Raw genomic sequence first — 24360 nt, 5'->3', positions numbered from 1 at the left:
CTTCTGGATGGAGATGTCTGATGTTTCTCCAGAAGAATAAGTTTCATTTTCTCTGGATAAGGTGGCTCGGTCAGCTGAGGGCACAGGTTGGAGTCAAGCCCCAGTTTCCCAACTTGCAGGTAAGCAGGCTCTCTATAGACCAACTAGACAACTGAGAAACAGTCTGGGAGGTGACACAACAGGATGAGGTGAGTGTTTGTCCTTCCAGACGTGCCTCAGGTTGATCCAGAGATGGAACAGGGCTAAGACCAATGGCAAGTTCAGAAACAGGCAGGGTAGGTTCCGGGAATTCAGAGCAGAAAGAGCTGAGCAGAAAGGCGGTGGTCTGGAGTCCGGAGATGATCGCCGGAGAGTCAGACATTGGCAATCAGGCAAACCAACTCCTTCCAATCCTCCCTTAGGTCTGCACTTCATTTGGCTCCAAATTAGCTTGAAACGAAGGCTACAAACGATGCATCCTTCGCAGCCTCTTTTCTCCCAGAATTCATTGCGTGCCAGCAGAGCACCTGTGTAGGTACCACGCTGGCCATTTTAAAAAAAAATCTATATATACACATATTTGTCACAGCAGACAAGCTGGTACTACAGCAGCATTGTGTCCAAAAGCCACAAATGAATTTAATTACATGTGTGTAAGCAGGATTATTTTTCGCTGAAGTTAACGTTAGCTTGACAAAGTGAGCTGTCAGCCAGAGGAGAGCTAACCGGGCTGCCTCCTCCTCATGTTTGTAATTTACACACACAGAATGAATGAAAATAAAGAAAATTCAAATTATTGGCACCATTTTCTACCATTTAAAAAAATGTTTTCGTGTTTTTTGTGGAAGAATGGGATCACTGATTAGATTAACATGGCATATGTAGTTGCTAGGCAACAGAAGACCTGAGCACTATCAGTAATTTTTATTTCACTGACGGCAAGTGCACATTGGAGTTTGCAGATGATGTAGAACACTTCATAGACTACATAGTCTTCACACTTTGAAGTGTGCAGACCCTGAATTGAGACAAAGCCATGGAGTTAAACAGGAGTAGTTATATAGGAACGCTGATTGGTAATAAGCAGGTGGCACCAGCAGGTAGAAGTGGTTGAGTTAATGAGGAAATGGCTGAACATGAGGACTGGGAGCCATGGCCGAGCGTGACAGGCTCTCTGTTGGTGGTACATCATATAAATAGTATACGTCTATTATTATACGTCTCTAATCTATTAATTTTGTCATCAGAATTTGATTGTTTTTCCAGTTAACTTTATTTTTATGTCTCGTTTTATTGAATACACTTTATACATTGTAATGTCATTATTTAAAACAAATGTGGTATTAAATGTCTTTGTTGCTTATAGTGTTCAGAAATGTTGAAGTGTGTCAGTATAAACCATCTGCATAAATATGTAAAATAAATTCTTTATGTACGTATTTGTCTAAAAAGAAAAATCTGATTGCCTATTTCACAAATTGTACTTTGAGAATAAAAAGTTCAATGTGTAATTAAACTAATTATTTTTTCATTTTTGGTCAATGTGCATGTTAAACGAGCAAATATTCACATCACAGTTTCACTGTTATACTAATGTATTATTCCATTTAATATTTTCCATTTTTGTCGGCAGTTTTGGATGAAATGTCACCGAGGAGGCGCGCGTACAGCACCAACCAGATAGTCGATTACAACCCAGCAAAGAAAGTCTACACTCCCAGTGACCCCAGCTCTGTGGCGCCAAAAAACCCACTGAGGAGAACCAAAGTCCAGGAGCTGCTCGGCCAGATGAGCCCTGAACACGAAGCGCAGTGGAAAAATGACTATCAGGTGTGGCCCCACTCAAACCACACAGCTTTTTATAGGGTCTCTTTTCTCCAGCGAGACTTTGTTTCCTATGAAGCGGCTCGAGCTGATGTTTTAACATGCACAGAGCACAGACATACAAATAAACCTGTACCTTTAATCAAGGAAAGAGAATCTAAATATATGAAATTATAGTCACACAGAAAATCAATTGAATCATGACTACTTGCTAAATTATCCAACCTTATCACCCTTGTCTCATGTCTGCATGACAGAATTGACTAATGTGCCCTTCTCAGTGATCAAAGGCAAGTTAATGAATAAGAATTAGGTCTGAATGTAACTCTGGGAGCATTATAGTAGGACTAAAGAGAATTAAGAGGAGGAAATCATATCTGCTCTTGTAAATCAAGCTGCAGATCTAATGCATTCCTGCAGGAGTTAATGAGTTGGCAGAGTAAAGTGACCCACTGGTAAATTAAATGTGTTGCGTGAGACAAGGCAACTTGAGGGATTTTGCACTTCTCAAACAGGAAAGAAGATCATTCTGATAGATTCATTTAAATCTTTTTAGATAAGAAACTGCAGAATCTATGCTATTCATCCATTTGCACCACAATAATCTGATAAAAATGATCAGAATTATGTTTCTGTTTAAGCCTGTGAATGGGGCCATCAAAAACAACCTTTTTGATAGTGATGCGCATTTCCACGTAGTTAAATCAAGTACAATCATCCGTTCTTGATTATATTAAATAAGCGTTTGACACATGTTGGTCAAATTTAATCAAATTACATCAATTTTGACATGACAAACTTGACATGGATTCCAAATGTGTTATTTATTAAATGTGTCTGAACTCATCCCACACCTGTTAAAAGATAAGCAGAAATCACAGCTTGTATCTGAAAATAAACAAGTGTTTCATTGTTTTACATAAAAAAAATGATGATTTAAAAACATAAACACAACATGTATGCGTTCAATGAACAACTATCTGGTGGATGAGTTGACTTTTTAAACCGTAGAAAAAGTGAATTACTGCGGTTTCTTCTGTTTTCAGCCACAGCTGGCCAGCCTGTGCGCCACATCTTTCAGAGGACAACCTGCCAGCAGCCATAAGCTGCTTCCACAGCAGGAGCCGCCACCGCCGCCGCTGCTGCTGCAGGAAAACGACTCTGAGCTTCAGCTGCAGGCCCAGCAGCAGAGCGACCCACAGCCCAACGACGGCTGCACGGTGCAGGAGGCTCGCAGCCGTGGTGGAGAAGATGGATCCAGGTCATCCACAGATAGCCCCTCTGTTGGCAGCATGGGAGACCCGGGTGAGGCAACGAGCAAAATCAGTCACCATTCATGAAAGTTATTTTCACTGCATCTGTGAAAAAAAATCATTTTAATGTTAAACAGGAGCATTTTCTCTCATGAGGATAAAGATATGATGCCATACACCATTATGGATTCTGGATTTTTCCAGTAAACAAACTGTTTGCTGGCTGCATGCACCAGTAATGAGCTTCCCTGTAAAGTCTAACTACTCCCTTGACATGAGCATGTAACTAACTGAAGGCCGCATAAGCCAAAATGTCACTGAGGTGTGTTCAGCTGAATGTAAATGTTCCTGATTGAAATGCAAATATAATTTAAATTAAAGAAAAATTATAACGACGACCGAATGGGAAATGTTTTTCCTTCTGTGGAGGAAACAGAAAATAGTCTGATAGACAAATATGCAGAAAAGCAAAAGAAGTATTTCAGAAACAGTTTTGCTGTAATGTTCAGTAAGCCTGACAACTTTCAGAAGCAGACGGACATTTTTCCACTGGCAACTGTGATTTTTTCAGATGGATACGGACACCAGTTGTGTCAAGCAGAAACCCCACAAGAGACCCACGTATCAGGTCTGAGTGCCAACCAGCCCAAAGGTGACTGCAGGGCAGTGGTTTCGGGACTCCTGTGTGGGAAACCAATGAAGTGGGAGGTGGCGTTCGACGTGGATCCTTTTCTAAATGGGCGGGAACGTGAGGAAAAAGTTCACGAGGAACTGTGGAATGAAACCTTTCACCACCTGGCTGGACGGTCCATTTTGCACGACTTTGAGCTGATGGTGGACAAAGAGTGTGAGATAGAACACGGTAAGATGTGCTGGGCAGGTATTTTTACAGTTTCAGTAAAGGTTTAATTGTCTATATTCTGGCGAAGGAGGTTTGCATTCATTAAATGTACTCTCTGGTTGTAGATGTTATAGAAGACCTACACCATGGCTCCAGCTAGCTATCTTAGCTTAGCATCAAGACCAAGGTAGTTACCCTGACCTTATTATGCCACCGGATTACAGAAATAAAACGCAAGTCACAATAACTTGTGAGGTTTTGAAGTTCTTATATGTGGAATTTATGAAGCTAAGTTAACTTTTTAACTTTATTTCCTGCTTTCGTGCTGCGTTAGCTGGTAACTAAGCTGTTAGCATCATCCTTGTGTATCAAGTTGCAACGTAAGACCTCCATGGATTGGTTTTGTTTGTCCAGGACCTTCCACAGATACCTGATCGGACTTCAGGGAATTTTACGGCCAAGTAAACAGATTTTTGAGGTCACTGCAATCAGGGCATCACATTTCCATTAAGAAGTGTGCTTGAGCATTAACAGTGTTTAGTCAGATGGTTTATGCTGAAGTGGCACATCAAGCAGGGCATCACTCTGTGCTGCCGGCTTGTGTTCTTCCCATCATGCATCCAGGTATCATGACTTTTCCCATTAATCGACACGTGGCTCATCAGACAAGGTAGCCTTCTTCAACTGCTCTGTATCCTCATACTCATGTGTCCACTTAAGAACAATTACTCACCCCCACATCCATCAGTGTGTTCTAGCAGCTTTCATCTGCAACCATTATGACGTTTTTCAGTCCTCTGATCATCAGTGGGGTTTTTTCATAGGATTGCGCAACATGGGCCGACCTTTGCTGCATATGTGCGTCAGAGCATCTTGGCTGCAAATAACTTGTTTCTGGTTCACTGGTTTTATTTATTGGATCACTTTTTTTGAGCAGACCACAGTAAACTATGAACACACCATAACAGTTGTAGTTATGTAGCTGCTACAAGTAAGGATCAAACAGCAAGGAGCCGTGCATTACATGGTTTTAATTCACGGTGTGGAGTCTAGAACACCAAACTGTGTAATGCACAGGTCCGAGTTGTTTAATGCTCATGGTCATGGTCTTTAATACCACTTATACCATGGTCCCACAAATAAAATAAAGAATGTTTATCTATTTTTCACAAAACTTGCTAAAAGTGCAAAAGCACATGAAATTATTTTCTATTGACCTTAAAGGTCAAGCTAAATGTTGTGTATTTAAGATTTTCAATATTTTCCAAATAAATGAACTAAAAAAAATAACTACAATCATAATTAGTTTTTTTTTTTTTTTTAAACATGTAGGTTCCAGTCTGTCCATATTTGATGTGTTATTAAAATACAAGTTTAATTAATGACAAAGACCCTTCTTACATGTTTGCCTACCAGTAAAAAAAAATTGCTTTTTGTCATTTGTCATTAATTAAACTTGTAATTTAATAACGCATCAAATATGGACAGACTGGAACCTACATGTTCAAAAAACTATGATTGTAGTTATTTTATTAGTTAATTTATTTAGAAAATATTGAAAATCTTACATACTCCACCTTTAATGTAGTTTTTATGCTAAATAGCTGTTGCTAAGGTAGAGTGTGTTTCTCTCGTTCACCTGTCAAACCCCGCTGATCTGAACTATTTGATTAACATGTTGCTATGGTGACGCCCATAACAGAGTGACATAACTATGATTTAACTTGCCAAACTACTTGTGTGTATATATGAAAATAATACATGCTAGTTGGCATTGAAATTCTCACCGAGCCATGGTATAATGTGCCTTTTAGCTACTAATTTTAATTTGGACCTATTTACTGTCAAGGGCCTTTGTGATAAGGCAGTTGTTATAGTGTTTAGTTATCAGTGTATAGATTATGTAAGATTTACCGGTACAGGCTGTATGATAAAGCTAAATGTTGTGTAATTTTGTGTGCTTTTGTGATTCACAGGTTCTGGCAGGAAGTACCAGGTGTATGCCATTCACACCAGCAAAGCCTGCAACATACTGAGCAAATACACAGCATTTGTTCCCATTGACCTGGACACCAATGAATATTTGCCGACATGTGTGGAATACATCAACCCCAGTAAGTTACATGTCTTACATGTGAAAACTTTTAGCTTGGATCTCTTTTTATGTTTGATTAGATCAAAGTGGGAACAACTGTAAGCAACACAATCAGCTACATCTTTGTCTGTAGTTTAAAGTAATGGTCTGTTTAGTTAGAATTAAATACCATGATAATAAAACCCCCACACATGTACAACACTTAACGCCATGTGGTTTGCAAATATGTCTCATATGCCACATGTGAAACATAAGCAGTATTTTTTGCATGGAAAGTATTTTCATAGTAATAACGTGTGCAGCCTATGTAAATGCCTGAGTTAAATCCATATTATCGCACATAAATCCCATGTAAATTTCAATATCTAATCCTAATTAAATGTGAATCTCATGATGCTACATAAAATCACGTTATTCCCATGTGAAACCAATGCAATAGCATGTAAATATTGTCTGAATTCTTATCTAAACTCATATAATCACAGGAACATTACATGAAATTTTCCAAATGAAATCCATGTGATCACATGTGAAACCCAGATAAATGCTAATGTGAAAGCCAAGTAGTCACATGTGAATCCCATGTGAATTCCCACCTGAAACCCACATTATCGAACATGAATGTCATGTGAGTGCCCATGTGAAACCTATGTTCTTACATGAATCACTTGTGAATCCCATGTGAACCCTATATTATCGTATGTGAATCCCATGTGAAAACTATTCTCTATATATCTAGGCTATATCATAGTAACATGTGAATCACATGAATTCTAATGTGAAATCAATATTATCACATGTAAATTTAAATTTTTAATTCATATTACGTGATTCCCATGTGAAACCCATGTAAAAACATGTAAATGTCGTTTAAATTCCTAGCTAAACTCATAATGACATGAACATTACATGAAATTTCCCATGTGAAACCCATGTAATCACATGGGAATTCCATGTGGAAACCCAGCTGAGACCCATATTATCAAACATGAATGTCATGTGAATGCTCATGTGAGACATACATTCTCACATGAGAATTACATCTGATCATGTTAGAGCTGACAGCACCCAGGGAAGAGAGGATGGAGGAAGCCAATGAGAGGAAACGCTCGAAGTACCAGGAACTCGTCGAGTAGTGCTGGGGCTTGAGGACATTCTGTTAACCCATAGCAGAAGACTGTAGAGGCTTTGCAGGTTGCTCTTTCTGTAAAGTCCTTAGCCAACTGGGAGTGATAGGGGCAGCCAAGAATAGGGCCATTAGAGCCGTTAGCGAGGCGGCAGAGGAAGCCTCAAGGTGGCTTTGGATGAAAAGGGCAGATCTGTGGTTAGCTACCGGGACGCAAGCCGGGATTTGATCACCCCGGCTAGGTTGCCTGGATGAGGTGTCCGATGTTGAGACTCGAAACACCTGATGAACCCAGGATACATCACTGATGATGCGTTCCAGTCATAGACTGTATATAAAAAGATGGATGGAGTCTCTGTGACGTCACCCATAGGTTTCTGTAGAGCTGAATTGAAGCTCGGTGGGCGGTTCCTACCGTCGCCATGTTGGCAGCGTCATTCAGCGTAATTTCCGTCTCGCACGGAAATTACAAATATGGGCAAAGAGGTGGAGCTGAGAGGGCAGACGTGAGCGTCATGGCAGATGATTGACATCGAGCGAACTCCGAGCTTTCTGTAGCTTAAAGCTAACCGAGCTAACCCCGAGATAACGGGAACTACCCAGCTAATAGAGGTAAGTGGGCTAAAGCTAAGTCACGTTGTTAACCGGCTAAAAACCGCGGTCGTTCTACGTTCTTCTTACTTGAAGCCAGAGATTGGTACCTGTCAATCAAAAGGACACGCCCATAAATTTGCCGAACTTCGAGATTTAATTACTTTAAAACGGGCGAGTTAGAAAAAAATTCACTCCCCCCACAGTTGTCATGAAAGTAAACCTGACCTATAAACCGAAAATGGATTTTTGAACCAGGCTGTAAACATGTTTATTTCTGCCATGAAGTTGGCCTTTTTAACACGGGAGTCTATGGGGATTTGCTCATTTTTGCAACCCCTAGTGGATGAAGGGGGAACTGCAGTTTTATGCACTTCTGCATAGGCTTCACTTTTAACCGCCGGAGGTTGCAGCTTGGTCCCAGTGCATCCTTGAGATGTTTCTTGGTCAAATTCTCAACTGAACCCCATATAATCGTATGTGAATCCCATGTGAAAACTATATATACTCTATACATCTAGACTATATTATAGTAACATGTGACTCACATGAATTCCCATGTAAAATCCATACAATCACATGTAACTCACATGTAAACAATCATGTGAAACCAATATAGTCAGGTGACTCCAATGTAAAGGCCCATGAGAAATCCACGTTATCACATGTGAATAATAACAAATTCCACAAGAAGCCCATACAATCACATGTGAATCTGATGTCATTTTCATGTCAAACTTGTATGTAAATCCTTGATCACTCAGGAAACTCATGTGATCATGCCTTGCATGTTAAAAAAAAATCCCTCATGACAGATTTACCTTGTGATCATATTGGTTCAACATGTTATTACCATTAAAATGTTCCTAAACCACATTTCCAACATGCAAAACATGTTTTACATGTGCAAAACTGCATGGATTCCCATGTGAAGCATGGTTTTTAATTTAGCGTGGCTTAGCTTAGCTTAGCTTAGCATAGCTATCAGAGATCCAGATGCATTAATTAAAGATCACTAATTCACACCTTTGGTGCATGAACAGTTAATGAATTAAAAATGAAGGAAATGAGTTGGACTGAATTTATCTCTGCTTTGATTTTGAACTTGTCTCTCATAACGGCTTGTGATTAAAATTTGTTTGGAGGTGAAGGTGTGAAGAGGAGTTCCAGGTCTCGGTCAGGGAGCCGGAAGAACAGAGGCTACTCCATCGGGCTGGGTCGCTCCCAGTCTGGCGGCATGTCGGAGGAAGCTGAAGACGTCCTTCTGCTCAACAGTAGGCTGGTTTTTTTTAAATTTTATTTTTCTATTTTTAGCTTTAAACAGCAAGCGCTTTAAATGATTCATAGCCAATAAGACTCCGTGGTGGGTGAAAGAAAAGCAGCTATACAGGAAGATAATGGGGTTTTTTATTAAAGATTGAAGCTGTGGACTGAAAGGAAGATCATTCTTTGTGAAAAAGCTCATTTGTGGTTATTAGTTTTACATTTATTCTGACTTTAATTTGAAAGGGAGAGGTTGCAATCCATCAGCAGCTTTGTGATCGGTGGGATACTGAGCTTTGTGAGCTGTATCAACTTAAATGAAAGTGTTTAAAATGATCTCCAGAGCAGCAGCAGGAGCTGAGGCGGTGCAGCGAGGACGATGTGCAGATGAGCTCTGACACATGGAGCATTTAGAAAACCTGATCATTGATGCATGTTTCAGGTGGAGAAGATGGCTTCTCTCCATGCAGCACTCCGTCCTCTGCTGGCTGGGAGAAATGCAGCTTCACAGAAGGTAAGTGCTGCTCATCAGTCGCTCACTAAGACCTTTTGACACACAACGTCTGATAGGAGGTTGCCATTTACCGGGCAACGCGGCCGCTTCGTCCTGAATGTGAAACGGGAGATTATTGACATTTCGGCTCATCTGCTTGGAAGCGATGAAAGAAGTGGAGAAGATTTTGGGGTATGTACCGACAAACGGAACAATGAGCACACACTGAGAGCACAAATGCAAACAAGCTGGAGAGGACGCAGCTTCTGTCATCAGCGTTACGTCTCAGTGGGCGTGTTTTGAGTTTCTATGAGGTGACTGATGGCGAGAGTTGACAGGAAAAGTGAGAAGAAATGCCTTTGCAACTTTCTTTCCTTCCTTTATCTGACTGCCTGCTTCTCTGTCTCCAAGTCTCGCAGAGGAGTCCGTCTGTGACCTCTGACCAATCGCAGAAGTCGGTGGAGAGTCTTTTTTCTGCCAGGTGGGTGCTTGGACGCTGGCTGGCAGCATCACTGTGCAGCGGCGTTGGCTCAGCTGCCACAGATTTGGGCATTATAATTCTGCTGCCACAGAGAATATTTTGATAATCTTCATCTTTATTCCTTCCTGTAAACTGATTTAAACTTTCCCAACACGCATAAAAATGATCATTTATCAGTCTTTTGTGCAGTAAAATCTGTTGTCATCAAGCATGCGTAGGCCAGCAGTATGCACATTAGTAAACAGAAGCTGTTTGTATATTTCACGTGTTCTGGAGCGTCATGCTCACGCCTCTTCATGGTTATTTACACACAGAAGCACCCCTTAAATCACCTTACATCCTAACACCTCTGATGGAAAATCCCAGGGAAATTGACTTTATTCCTCTCTGGAGTAAAACAGAATGATTCACAGTTTATTCAAATTATTTAAGTTCAATCAAAATGTATTAATGTGGTTTCATGCATGAGGCAAAACAACTTCTCAGTGTTGCACAACGGAAAACAGAAGGTAGATTTGAAGCACAAAGTGCAAAACCAGGAGGAGAATGTTACTTCACTGTCCCCTTAAACCAGTGGTGTAGTCCAGGGTATATGCAGGTATACGGAGTATACCCACTTATTTCTCAGTCAAAATTAAGTAAACCCACTTCTAAACCCCCTGTGATGCTGCTTTCACAATTATAAACATCCCTACACAGGTACATACTTCGCCCAGCAGCTCAGACAAAGTTACCAGTATGCTACACTGGTGCAGTTAGCCATCAGCTGCGTTAACTTCAGCCTGAACATAGACATAATACAGATATAGATGTCTATGGGCCTGTCTCTCTCCAGTCTGTGTGCCAGTACTGGTTTAGTTATTCTACTCCCTGAAACCGAAGAGCAGAAATGATGTGTCGATGAGCAGAAATACCGATGGATTTATGTCCTACATGTCACTGCGCTACTATTATTCTGTTTTATATATACTTTTATACTGTTTGATTCTGTCTGAGGGACCTCTACAAATCTGCCTTAAACTATCTTCTGCACTGGAAACGGTGCAGAAATAAATAAATGCTGCAGGAAAAAAGAAGGTTTGAGAAAATGACATGGGATCAAGGACAGATGTCTCGGAGGGAGAAAAGAGAAATTGTTCTATTGTTTGAAATCACAGTCAGACTAGAAAATAGTAGAAATAGTAGAAAATCTGTCTACTTAAAGAAACATTTCAGTAGTTTTTCTTTTGCTTTGTTTTATTAAACTTTTTTTTTTAATTTATTTATTTTTTTATCTTTCTTACAAAGTATCTCTGGATACTTTTAAATACATTTTTGGAAAGATTTCCAGAAACTCTGATGAGAGATTGTAAAAAGAAAACAGTTTTTTCCTCAGTGGCTTTGCTGCTTTTCTCACAACAGAATTAACATTAACACAGCAGTTTATATGTTTATCAAAACAATTAGTGCAAACTGCAGAACCTGGTGGATAACCTGCAGGAATCCTCCACAGCGTGTATTTGTGTCAATGAAACTGTCAGAGGATCAAAATGAACAATCCTGTCAGTGCTGAGTACGAACAAGTCATGTTTTCATTATGAGTGTGTGATCTGTAAATTTTTTTAAATGGAAAGCAGTCAGATCTTGGAGATTCTGAAACCTACAGTAAAGTTACACGTTACAGCTTTTAGTAAAGTAATTGAATACATGACACGGAATGTATTTCACATTTTGTTCTGCACATTTTTGCCATTTTATAGTAATTTACTCTCAGCATTTGTCATGGTTAGTGGAGAAGTTGGAACCCAAATGCAGGAACAGAGAGGCAGGAGGCGGATGAGATGTAGGAACAGGTTTTAATCCAAACGATGAACTTAACAGAAGGCAAGACGGAAACGTCACAGAATGGTCTGACAAACAAAACTTAGAACCAAGAAGTATAAATCAAGCAGCAACCACAGGGTTAAAAGTGAAGCCCATGCGGAAGTGCATAAAACTGCAGTTCCCCCTTCATCCACTAGGGGCTGCAAAACAGAGCAAATCCCCATAGACTCCCATGTTAAAAAGACCAACTTCACAGCAGAAATAAACATGTTTACAGCCTGGTACAAACATCAGGTTTAATAGGTCATGACAACTGAGGGGGGAGTGAATTTTTTTCTAACTCGAGTAATTTTATCTTGAAGTTCTGCTTATTTGGGGGGCGTGTCCTTTTGATTGACAGGTACCCGATCTCCCGCTTCAAGAAAGAAGAATGTAACTTCCATTAGCTGGTTAGCTCCTGTTAGCACCGGGTTAGCTCAGTTAGCTCTTAGCTACAGAAAGCTCGGAGTTCGCTCGATGTCAATCATCCACCATGACGCTCACAGCCCCCCTCTCAGCTCCACCTCTTTGCCCATATTTGTATTTTCCGGGAGAGACGACACACATGATGTTGCCAAGATGGCGATGGTAGGAACCTCCCATCGAGCTTCAATTCAGCTCTTCAGAAACCTATGGGTGACGTCACGGAGGCTCATATATACAGTATACTGATATAAATACAGATATACAGTCTATAGTATAAATACACTGAGGGAGTAACAAGGAACAGGTGAAATCAATCAGTAAATCAAACCAGGCGAGATAATGAACAGAAAGAAAAATTGGCTACAATACACAGGAGAGATAAACTACAGTATAAAACAGGTAACTGGAGTAAAACTCAAGCATCATGACAGTTACCGCCCCCCAAAAAATGAAAAAATGAAATGTGGATGGCCAAAAGAGAAACAAGAATCCAGAGACGGGCAGAAGGAGGAGGCCCGGATGACGGACCACGGCAAAACAAAGTTCAGAAAGCTCGGCACAGGAGGAGAATCCAAAGGCCGAGATGACAGGGGGAGTAGGTCTGGAGGACGGCTGGGAGGCCGCAGAAACTGCAGGCTTGGCACCGGAGGCCGTCCCCGTGCATCTACATCACATGTGACATCATTCCTTGCCATGCAGCGAGGAAAGTATCTCCTCCACTGGCGAATCCACCCTCTGCAGGACATTTTCATAACTAGTTTAACTCTTTTCTATATAATGACTCAAACTGACCAGTTTTATGCAGTCCATTTTGTCTGGTTTGACCAAAGCAAATGATACGAAAATGAAATGGCAGTGTGTGAAAGCAAAAGCTACATGGCCAAAAGCATTTTCAGTTCAATGAAAGCCAAGAGAAATGCTGCTCTGATGAGCAGGAAGGACTAATAGAAATTCCACACAGTAATAAACTTATTTGTTACAAACAAACTTAACCCTGTTTCCCTACAACATCTCCCTCTTTTTAACTGGATGTTGGAAGCCATTTGGATCGCCATGCGATTGCTACTCCTTCATCACTTAATGCCAAAGCTGAGTATTTAGCTGATTTTCAGCTATTTACGTGAAGTGCTTGACCTGTAAAGCAGTTCAGCCTATTTCAGCCTGATTAAGCAGAAGAGGTACTACATTAATAAATGAGAGGTTAAACTGACCTCCACCTGGTAGGCAGCAGGTCTTTGCACCAGTTGGGAAAAACTCAAACACAATTTTCATGGATAGAAAAAACACTATTATATCAGGCCTCTTCTGCAAAGGATAAAAGTTGTTCTCGCTCACTTGTAGATGATTGTTTGCATCAACTTTGCATCATTTTGGATTAAAACTTTGCCTTCAGCAAGACCTGATCCAGTCTGTAATGTTGCTGGACATTCATATTAATCTCTTTATGACTTTAAATAACAAGTTTGATCAGGATACAGCATTCCCACTTTGTGGATGATGATTCAGTTATCGCCAACATTACAGAGGCAGCAGTGTACAGGAGATCACATGACATGCTGATTCAACACAAACAAAGCAAATGTCAACATTTCAGCATCTTCTCTCTTAAACACATCCTCCAAATGATTGCTGCATCCATGTTGGACTTGTATTTAAACTTAAGATGTTGATCAATGCATTTTTTAAGTTAACACCCAGATAGATGTGAAAATAAGATCCTGGTTGGAAAATTATGCACATTTTCCTTCTTTTGCTCCCAGTTTTGTATTCAACTTGGCGTGATAAATAAAAGAAATCAACTCAAACAAATTATACTTGGATATGCATTAGTAAAAAAAGCAGATGATGACGGTATAAAAGTACATGAAGTACTGAACCTGTGTACGTCACACACAGTGTACACTGTGCTTTACATCTACACCCCCTCTCTCCTTCGCAAGGCTGGCCCTCAGCAGGACTCGCCTCCTGACTCGAGCTGCCAAAGGATTTATGTGTCGGACGCACAGCAAGTCCGGCGATTCCATCGGGGAGAGCGAGAACGAGAACAAAGACTACATTCCTCTGGTGAGCAGCAGGTTGTGTTGTACATGTGAATGTTCAGTCAGCGTGCATGTTTTCTGATGTGAACTGATGCGTCTGGGAATCCATGCAGAAAGCACTATGAGGTGTTTGTCTGGATTCCTGGGGGACGAAGCATGCATCTGGTAGGCAAACACACTTTCAGTCAGTCAGAGCGGCTTAGAACGCTTTTATTAGTCACACATTACACACACTCAGGATCATTACTGCAAATGGGATTTTGTGAAAATCTCTAATGGAACATAAGCAAAGGGTTTGATGTTGAAACTGAGCCTGACACCAGGGGTGAGGAGTGTAATTGAAAAAAATCAAATATTAAGATTTCTTGCTTCACAATTTTAAAATCTATATTTTTGTTTAAAAAATATTGATTTAAAAAAAAAAAAAAAAAATCCATTATAAAATTGTTTTTATTGATCTTTTTACTTGTATTCTTTGGTATTATACCAGCAGAATGATGGTCTGACTACTGTGTTGTTTTTTTTCTAATTGAAATTAAGAAAAATGACGAGCAAATAAAAGTTAGAAAGTTTTTTTTTTGTTTTTAGTCTACAAAAATCAGCAGTTTTGAAGAATCACAAGAATCGCATTTTAAATCAAATTGGCACCAAAAAAAAAATCTGAATAGAATCGAATCGGGATGAAAGCATATCGTTACATCCCTATCCTTGATCCTACATCACAAACAAGCTGGACCAGGTGGGATGTTTACACCCTTTTCTTTTAACCTCTATCTGAGGAGACCAGTTGTGGGAGTTTATGGAGAGGAACATTGTCCCGCTCTGGTCCTGATGCAGGATTCCAGCTGCTCTACAGGATTTCTGCTTCCATGAAGCTCCAGATGTTTTGTACTGGTGAAACTGGACTGCAGCAGACCAGTTCTCCTGTTCCACCATGCTGCTGGGATGATGCAGGATGTGGTTCAGCATGATGAAACCTGCAAGGTCTTCCCTGAAAGAGACGTTGTCTGGATGGGAGCAGATGTTTCAGCATTGATGGAGCTTCCCAGATGTGGAAGCTGCCCACGCCATCGGCTCTAATGCAACCCCATCCCATCAGAGATGCAGGCTGATAACAAGCTGGATGCTCCCTCTCCTCTTTAGTCTGCAGGACACGCCGTCCATGCCTTCGTGGCTCCACCAGCCCTCTCAGTTTATCCTCCAACCACAGCCTGCTTTCAATCTCCACCATGAAGCTAGCGCACTCCTCCCCACCATTCACCAGCCCGTCGTTAAACTCCCGTTCCTGATTCCCACCTGAACCTTTTTCTAATTAAACAACATTTGGCTCATTGGAAACTTTTGCAGCGCGAGTCCTTCCTCAAAACCATGACAACGCCGTCCATGCTGTCCACAGAGAATTCCACATCTTCATCCAGGTTTACATTTTGCCTCAGAACATTTTAAATGAGCTTCGGTCCAGAGAAGAGACCAAGGTACGTTTTATCAGTCTGTTTCCAAGACGGCATTGTTTCCGGATCCTCTTCACATATAATGGAGCTTTAACCTGCATGTGTGGATTTCAGGGTGAACTGTTTGTCTTTGTCTGCTAGCGTACAGAGATTCCACAGAGTCTGTGGATAATCCACTGTAAAATGATACTGGGATCTTCAAAGGCTTCATAATTTATGGTAAGGAACAACTTTTAGACGGTTTGCCTCAGATTGGTGAACTTCAGTCCATCTTTAAGCGGCTCTGCCTCTCTGAAGGCTTGTTGCTGACTTCTTGCCAATTAACCTAATCAGTTGGCAAATGCTTCTCCAGGTGTTTTTAGATGTGTGGCAATTACTTTTCCAGCCTTTTGTTGCTCCTTTCTCAGCTTTTTTCAGCTGCATTTCTACCATCAAACAAAATGACTCAATATTTTCCATATAACGGAAAAATATCTCGGTTTCTGGTATGCTATCTATGATCTGTTTGGGAATAAAATATTGGTTTATGAGACTTCCTTACATTTTACACAGCATCCCAACTGTTTTGGACTTAAGATTGTATAGGCAAGCAACAAATACAGTTTTTGTCTTTCAGATTTGCAATAAAAATCCATTTATAAGGTAAAAGAGCTGAGACCAGTAGCTTTTTTTTTCTTTAAAGTACTTTAACCAGCACCTGTGTGATCCAAGTCCTGGCAGAATCTGTAATTATGCAGCACAGACCAGCTACAGCTCATGTTGTTGTCTAGTGTCAGTGGGATATCTTCCATCAGCAAAAGACTCGGAATGAAAACATAAATCAGTGGCAGCCCACAAAATGACTTCTCCTTTATTAACGTGGGGAATCGGTGTGTGAGACACTGCACAGCAAGCTGCAGTAAATCATGACTGTTATTAAAGTGCAGATTAACAACATGCATTCACATCAGTAGGTCATGTGCTCCCTTTTTATATATGTTCCGGTTATATCGAAGTTAAAAACAAAACGCCGGCCTGATTTTGGCTTCAAGTGAGGGAAGGAGGGAGTAGCTGGTGGTGTCCTGGTTCTTGGGCTACATGACTGGAACATCAGAGTGCAGAAACACACTAGGTACACATCTGGTAGAGTTTTGTCCTCCAGGACGTTGTGCTCTGTCCGCCCTAGATCGCCGGTACCTAGAGGGGTCGGTAGCTGTCGCTGGGACTTATACAGCAGCACGGTGGTGGTTAGGTGGTTTCTGGTTTGAGGTTAGAACAGTGGCCTTTCTGTGTGCAGTTTGCATGTTCTCCCCGTGTCTGCGGGGGTTCTCTCTGGCCTCCACAAGACATGCATGTTAAGTTAATTGCGATGGCTAAATGATCACTTATTACATATAAGCCGCTTTGGATGAAAGCGTCTGCCAGATGACTAAACAACACCATACCCCATGGCTGCAGGGGCCTCTAACTGGAGCCTTCCTCCATTGTTTTCTGGGCAGATAAAGTCATCTTCATGGTGTGGTGGTTAGAATTCCTCCTCTAGGGTGGCAGCTGATGGTATTGGGGTCCTTCGGGTCCTCCAAACTCCACCTCCGACCTTTGCATTTGCATGATCACTCTCACAGCCTGTATAATCTGCTTGCTGACCAATAACTGTGTTATCCTGTGGGTTTATATACTAACAGCTGCTTCCGGTTAGTTTCTCTTTGCAAAAGTTAGTGCTTTAATTTTAGTTTTTTTTCATCTTGTTCATCTCTTATTGGTGCTCTTGATGATTGTCAGCTTTGTATTCCTGCGCAGACCGTACAATGTAGGGGTGGGAGAAAAAATTGATTTACATAAAAATTGGGATTTTTCAATTTTTAAATAAATTTGTTTGGCCCAAAATCTTTTTTTGAATTTTTGTTTTTAAAACTGTTTAAATGTTTAGATGTCAGATGGAGAAGAAGTTACCGCTTCTCTCCAGCAGAGGGCGAAATGTTTCTCTTCGACTGTCTGGTAACATGGCGTTAGATCCGTTTTGGAAAACACGTAAACAGAAGACGGAGGATGTCGGACAACCTGCAGAAAGGCCAGAAAAAAATCATCCACCACCAAATTTTAAGTCAAAAGTTTGAACAAATTTTGGATTATTTTGCTCTGAAGGGAAAAGCAGAACTGGACATGTGGAAAGCTGTTTGTAAACTCTGTAATACGGATGTTGCGTACTGCGGTACCACGACTAACTTTACTGCCCACCTAGCAAGACGCCATCTTGAGGTAAATGCAGAGCTAACAACCAAATGAAGTGCAGCAGCAAGCCAACACACTCAAACACACTTTTATTTGCAGTTCAAGCTTCTGAAACCAAAGCAGAAGTTCAAACAGCTGCTTCAGATATATTACTGCTGAATAAATCATAAAAACTGACACAGTTGATTTTTCTTATTTGGGAAATCTGGCTTTTGATATAGTCTGTAAATTTGGTCATCGCGCATCTTGTTTACGGGGTACAGTGTTTACAAAGCAACTAATTGTTGGCAATACTGAGGAATCGCAATTTAAATCAAATCAGCACCCCAAAAACATCGTTAAAAATCAAATTGAGAGAAAAACACATCGTTCTGGCATTTTACCCAGAATTTGTTTCATTGTTTTATATTTTATGGTTTTAAACTTTACTGTTTTATTGTTTTCTATTTTATTGTTTGATGTTTTAATACGTTAATTATGTTATGTTTAGCACTTTGTTAGCAGTGGCTGTCAAAAAGTGCTTTATAAATGAAGTTGGCTTGGCTTGGCTTGGCTTCCAGCCCTAATACAATGTTCTGTTATGTTTCTGCACAGGTGTAGCAGTTGGTTTTATACATATATATATATATATATATATATATATATATATATATATATATATATATATATATATATATATATACTGTATATATATATCTCAGATTAACAAGGGGAGTTAGAAGGCTTGGCAGCAGCGAGACCATCATTCTGTCTGCAACAACGCTGGAAAGTTAAAAAGAAAAATTTGAGTCTTTAGGGAGAAGAGATGGGCAGAGAACCTCTGGTTTGTAAACAAATTTGGGAGGAAAAGGTCACTGAAAGAAAGATGATCCCTCTAAAGTACAGAACATCATTAAACTGGGCATAGCGCCATCATTTACATTACATTCTGTATCCGCCTGTTTACAGAATAATGATGCGGTTGTTCCAAACAGAATTTTGATATGAGTAAATATGAACTTTAAGCATTAATAACAGGCACACGTTGCTAATGCAGAAGTCAAACATACATTTCAACATACACTTGCTAGTTTACTTATATTTTCTCCACTCATATCTCTGTTGACATCAGGGACAAAAGACTCAGAAGAGCATTTAAACTAGTACCGAGTCCAGAAGCCAGGCTCTGTGGCGGTATGGGGTTTCATCGGTACTCTGCAAAACTCTTTCCCACTTCTAGGAAGGAAGTGGGAAATGAAGGAATGGAGCAAAACAACAGCTGAAAGTCATCTTGACTGCTGGCAGAATTTTGGAGCATTATGACTCTAAATGCAAAAATAGATGTTTAATAACAAATGTCATTAAATTAATGGGATAGAACAGTGTCTCTTGTGTTCATACTGTGCAGGGAGAAAGATTTAAAGAAAATGTCTGATTTGGGATGATTTCCCTCTCTGCAGGTGTTGTTGCAGTTAGCTTGTGGTGCATTCCCCCTGGACTCAGCTCTCTGTGAAGCCATCAATGTACCGATGAACAAGCTGAAATGGACGTCCCCTTTCACCAGCCATCGCACCAGCCGTGGCCACCTGTCTTACTCCGGCAGTCGCCGCACCGACAGCACGGATGACGGCTGCAGAACGCCATGCGAACCAGAAATGTATGGACAAGCCACTGAATATGCTGTAACACCCAGGGGCAACTGCACAGACGCCGGTCTGTCCTCATTGGCCAGTCCATCCACTGCTGCGGACCCCCCACTCTCCTCACATTCCCACATGGAAGGCAGTCTGAGTTCAGGGTCAGGGGGCTCTGAAACAGCACCGTCTGGCAGTATGTTGAAGAGGATGCAGGATCCAGAGAGCCTGGTGTGGGCAACGGCTGTGGCTCTCGCCTGGCTGGAGCACAGCTCTGCCAGCTATTTCATCGAGTGGGAACTGCTAGCCGCCAAAGCTAGCATGTGGCTGAGCGCACAGGACATCCCTGAGGGGAAAGATTTAGCCTCCATCAAGGCTGCTGCCAATCAACTCTTCATCATCCTCAGACACTGGGATGAAAATCTGCAACTGAACATGCTCTGTTATAACCCCAACAGTGTGTGAGGACTGCTCGTCTGACACCGCTGAGCGCTCTCAGTCCCATCTGATACTATGCTAACTGAGGCTGGACGTTTCACTGCCCAGCAGTTTTTCCTCCGGAGTCTGGCTTTGCCGTTGCAGTCGTGAACTATTGTATTTGTTCTGTTTGTGTGCTGTTACTCCAAACATATCACAGGCTCTTCAGACACTCTGTGCAAGCTATTACCACGCTGGTGCCATAAACAGTAGCTGGATATATAAACGAGGGATCTATCTGAATTATGCCACAAACTTGAAACTCAAGAAGAACGTCAGTGTTGGTCTTAGCATGTTGGACCACTGACCATCACCACATGAGAAAAGTTATTATTGCCATCATATTGATGTTACGGTCAGAATGCTGCAAAACAATGATGAGAGAAAACTGTTCCTTCTTTGTCACATGTTGTTGTTTAATCTTTACACTGAAATGATTGTATTGTGGGGAAAAAAATGTTTCAAAGAAGCATCTTGGTATCTATTAGCTGTAATGTCACGTTTTTTTAATACCTGTTATTACAGTGTTATAACTACTTGCCTTTTTCTGGTTAAATTGTAGCAGAGGCAAAAAATATGCAAAAAGCTGCAGAAAATGTTAAATAATGTGTATGTTGGTGTAAAAAGATGTATACATGTGTGGTTTAGGTGGGAGTTTACAAACATGTATCCCACAAGCATGTAATTTGCTGTTCATTATTCAAGGAAGTGTACATATTTCCCCATCTTCTCATATGAGTACATCTGTTTCAGAGAATAAGTTATGATCATTTGGGATTTTCTCTTATTTAAACAGGATAACAGACATGGAAGCCGCTGCATAAGCAGTTTAAAAATATCAGAAGTGATTTGTAATAAGGTAAAGGTTTATTTAACAAGTAGACGTTTACTTTAATATATATATATAAAAAAACAGTCATCAGTCACCCTGAAGACTCACATTGCAGTTCTGGGTGTTAATGTGTGTTTCTGTTAAATCATTTGAACAACACTAGCTTGAATTGGATTTGAACATATGGCAGACTTAGTAATGGATTTGCAAACAGCTAGTGCAACCCAGTCCTGCAGCATATGTGCAGCAATCAAGAGTCCTGTTCTGGCAATCAAAGATAAAAAGTCCCTGCTAGCTGTTATCGTCACATCTCATTTACCACAAGTGCCTAAAAAGTTTAAAGTTGGCAGAAAATTAAGATTATTTTAATTTCAAGTAATGGAAAGTTTCTTTCTTTTTCATTTGAAATGTAGATGAACACAGCAGCTGGTTTGTGCATTATAATCATGTAGCGAAGCTGCCATTACTGTGGTGTCTAGAAAGTGTTTGCTGCTGCCTGCAGAGGAAAGCAGCATTGGTGGTTGGATTGGTGACATTGACCAGTGGCTTCCAGTTAGAGATGTAGACATGCTAAAGCTGTCAGTATTCCAGTTTGGTACAAAATGTTGAGATCTAGCTCCCAGTAAACAATAGACATCAATCAACTTATAGATTTTGTTTGGCAGCCCTTGTAGTGTCTTAAATATTAATGTAAGATAGCATAACTAATGTTTTTGCACCAGTTAAGGGGATATTTCTGTATTTTGAAGTGGGATTATATAAAGTACTTAAGAGTATGTAATCACTGCCTTAAGTGGAGTAGATGAAGAAGGAGAGCCCTCATTTTAAGGAAGTTTGGGAAGAAATTTGATGTTGGCGCTAAGCTAATAACTCAGAATATGGCTACAAATCAGTGACTTTTCCCAGTCTGAAAAAAAAAGAAAAGAATCTAAGCTCCAAAACTTTCAGAGTGGTTTATTTAGGTTTCCTTATTGTCAGTTTTACACCGTCACATTTTCTCAAAGAGCAAGTGTGTTGCTGCCTATTGGCTTGTTAGCTCGTCAACTGATAGCTACTGCTAATCACTTGAAACTCAAAATTCTGCTCATATCTCAAAATACTAACTCTAACAAGTAAATATTATTTTTAAAAATAAAAAAAGCACTAAGACTTGCACTTTTTGCAAAAATTAACACCCCACAGTATGATATCCTGCAAATCATGATAGCAGAAATTTTAGCATCACATGTGTTCCTTAGTGGTAAAAATACTCACAAAACAACTCTCTGAGGCAAATGTGACTCAGTGTAAAATTAACTATAATGTTAGCTTGAATGAGTATTACATTTTTGAGACATGAGTGTTCTGATTTGATTATCTGTTAGCTTAGCTCTGCTATCAGAACTCCTTCCTTATTCTCCTAAGTGAGACTGTGCTAACAGTTAGCTACTGCAGGTATGCTACTGACTGCTTATGAGTACTTTGAAAAACATTGTTTATAAAAAACAAGATTTCCCTTTAATGTGATGCCAAAGCCTTTACTTTATAGCCAGTTGTTAGCTAGAGAAGCAAATGCTGTCTTTTGCCCCATGTGGAACTTGATAGCTGCATGCTAATCATGAGGGATGAGAACACCACCTCCTGCATGTCCAGGAAATTTACAGTCAGTTCAAATTTAGTTGCTTCTGTTAAATCATTATCAAAATTAAAGTAGTTTAAATAGTTAAACTTCTGTTCACTCCGTGCAACTTGCTTTTCCATGCATGCATATTTAGAGGTGACACCACTGCAGTCATGGCGACTTGTTTACTTCAGTACTTGCCTGCTAAGAGATGATAGCCTTTCTTTTACCTCTTTTATTTGTTTTTTTAAAGTCCATACCGGCATTCCTCAGTAATGATTCTATGTTTTCTCTTAATTTTTCTTTACTCAGGTATTTGTTGTTGTTTTTTTCCCACTCAGGCTGAGTTGCATGTGTCCTCCTGCATGAACACATGTGTTTACGTTTTGAAGACTGAATTGCCACATTGGAGCCAGTAGTGTAGTGATTTCATCTCTGACATGGGAAGTTTGATGTAGGTGTCATACAGTAATACTTTTGTGCTGTAATTCCAACAGTAAGTGATACAGCTGTAACCGTAAAACGTTTTTATTTTTTATGTAATGATCGGTTGTAAAATGTATTTTAACTTGCTGTTTGTGCCTTTATAGATGATTGTTGACTGTTTGAGGCTGTTGGAAGCTTCTGTGGCGTATTGATAACTGTTGATGCTATGTCCAACTCTACAGGTGCATGTAATAAATTCAACAACTAAAAAAAATCTATGCTTGGATTACTGTTTTGATATAGTTCCCTGTGCTATACTGATGATACCAGATCCACTCACATCCTTCCCAGTTCATCTTGAGTAGATTACAAAGATAAGTGAGAAATGGGATCAATAAAAATCTCCAATCAATGGTTAACACTTTAAACAGAGGCTTTACAGCAATGCTACACAACTATCTGACCTTCAAAGCCCATGTTTCTGACTTTGTTTAATGGTACAATTATACAAAATTCATGGAGCTGTTGTTGCTCTGAAAAAATCCTGAGCTTAAAAAAAAAATGCACTTCACACTGCTTTTTGTTTGCTTGCCTGATGTCTAGAGCTCAGAGAATAGACAGTATGCTAGGTGAATGCAAAATTAGCCTTCATCAGTAAATGCCACAGTGTAAAAATCTGCTTAGGTTTGGAGTGTTTCTTTGAAAGAGCTTGTACAGAGCAGCTACACAACCTTGCAGCAAAGAGAACTAATTTATTGAGCCGAAACACAGTAAAATCACCAAGCAGACAGCAGACAGGCACCGCTCATTCCCATTTAAAGTTCAGACAGAAAAGCAGCTGTTCTTTGTAGAGCTCACTAAAGTCCCTTTTGAAGTGACTGAATTAAAGGACCAGGGTTGAATTTGGGGTAAGACACTTGTTGTTGGTTCTCTGACAACCATATGAAATTGTGAGAAAACTGTATAAGATGGGTCATTTAATTTGTCAGTTATTCCATTTTGAACCTTGTTTAATTAGTTGGGTGTTGGTAACATTTCATTCTTCAGTCACAAAACCTTTTCTTTATTTAATAAATCCTTGTTCCTAGGTTTATTGGCCTCTAATCCTGCGGTCCATTCTCTTTGTCGCTTCTCACCATAGTTCATGACCATAGACCTTATATGAAAGATGGATGGAGCTTCCGGCAGTTAAAAGTGAAGCCTATGCGGAAGTGCATCAAACTGCAGTTCGCCACTTGGGGCTGCAAAACAGAGCAAATCCCCATAGACTCCCATGTTAAAAAGACCAACTTCACAGCAGGAATAAACATGTTTACAGCCTGGTTCAAAAATCCATTTTAGGTTTAATAGGTCAGGTTTACCTTCACGACAACTGTGGGGGGAGTGAATTTTTTTCCAACTTGCCAGTTTAAGAGTAATTTAATCTTGAAATTCGGCATATTTAGGGGCGTGTCCTTTTGATTGACAGGTACCCGATCTCCTGCTTCACGTAAGAAG

General features: G+C 40.2%; 1 protein-coding gene across 1 annotated transcript in view; it reads left to right on the top strand.

Moving 5' to 3' along the window:
• The window catches only part of vwa5b1 (von Willebrand factor A domain containing 5B1), a gene marked incomplete at both ends in the record, with an annotated part of 40224 nt that extends 20231 nt beyond the window's left edge, over positions 1-19993 (top strand). The window contains 9 exons of the mRNA XM_079238419.1: positions 1613-1809; positions 2850-3108; positions 3628-3918; positions 5874-6011; positions 8855-8983; positions 9415-9486; positions 9877-9946; positions 14155-14278; positions 19355-19993. Coding sequence (XP_079094545.1) covers positions 1613-1809; positions 2850-3108; positions 3628-3918; positions 5874-6011; positions 8855-8983; positions 9415-9486; positions 9877-9946; positions 14155-14278; positions 19355-19993 — 1919 coding nt within the window. The remainder of the gene's footprint in view (positions 1-1612; positions 1810-2849; positions 3109-3627; positions 3919-5873; positions 6012-8854; positions 8984-9414; positions 9487-9876; positions 9947-14154; positions 14279-19354) is intronic.
• Positions 19994-24360: the final 4367 nt, after the last annotated feature.

Source organism: Telmatherina bonti (assembly GCF_933228915.1).
Source record: "Telmatherina bonti genome assembly, chromosome: 4".
NCBI classification, from domain to species: Eukaryota; Metazoa; Chordata; class Actinopteri; order Atheriniformes; family Telmatherinidae; genus Telmatherina; species Telmatherina bonti.
The sequence above is the reverse complement of the archived record's forward strand: the minus strand, read 5'-3'. Positions and strand labels throughout refer to the sequence as shown.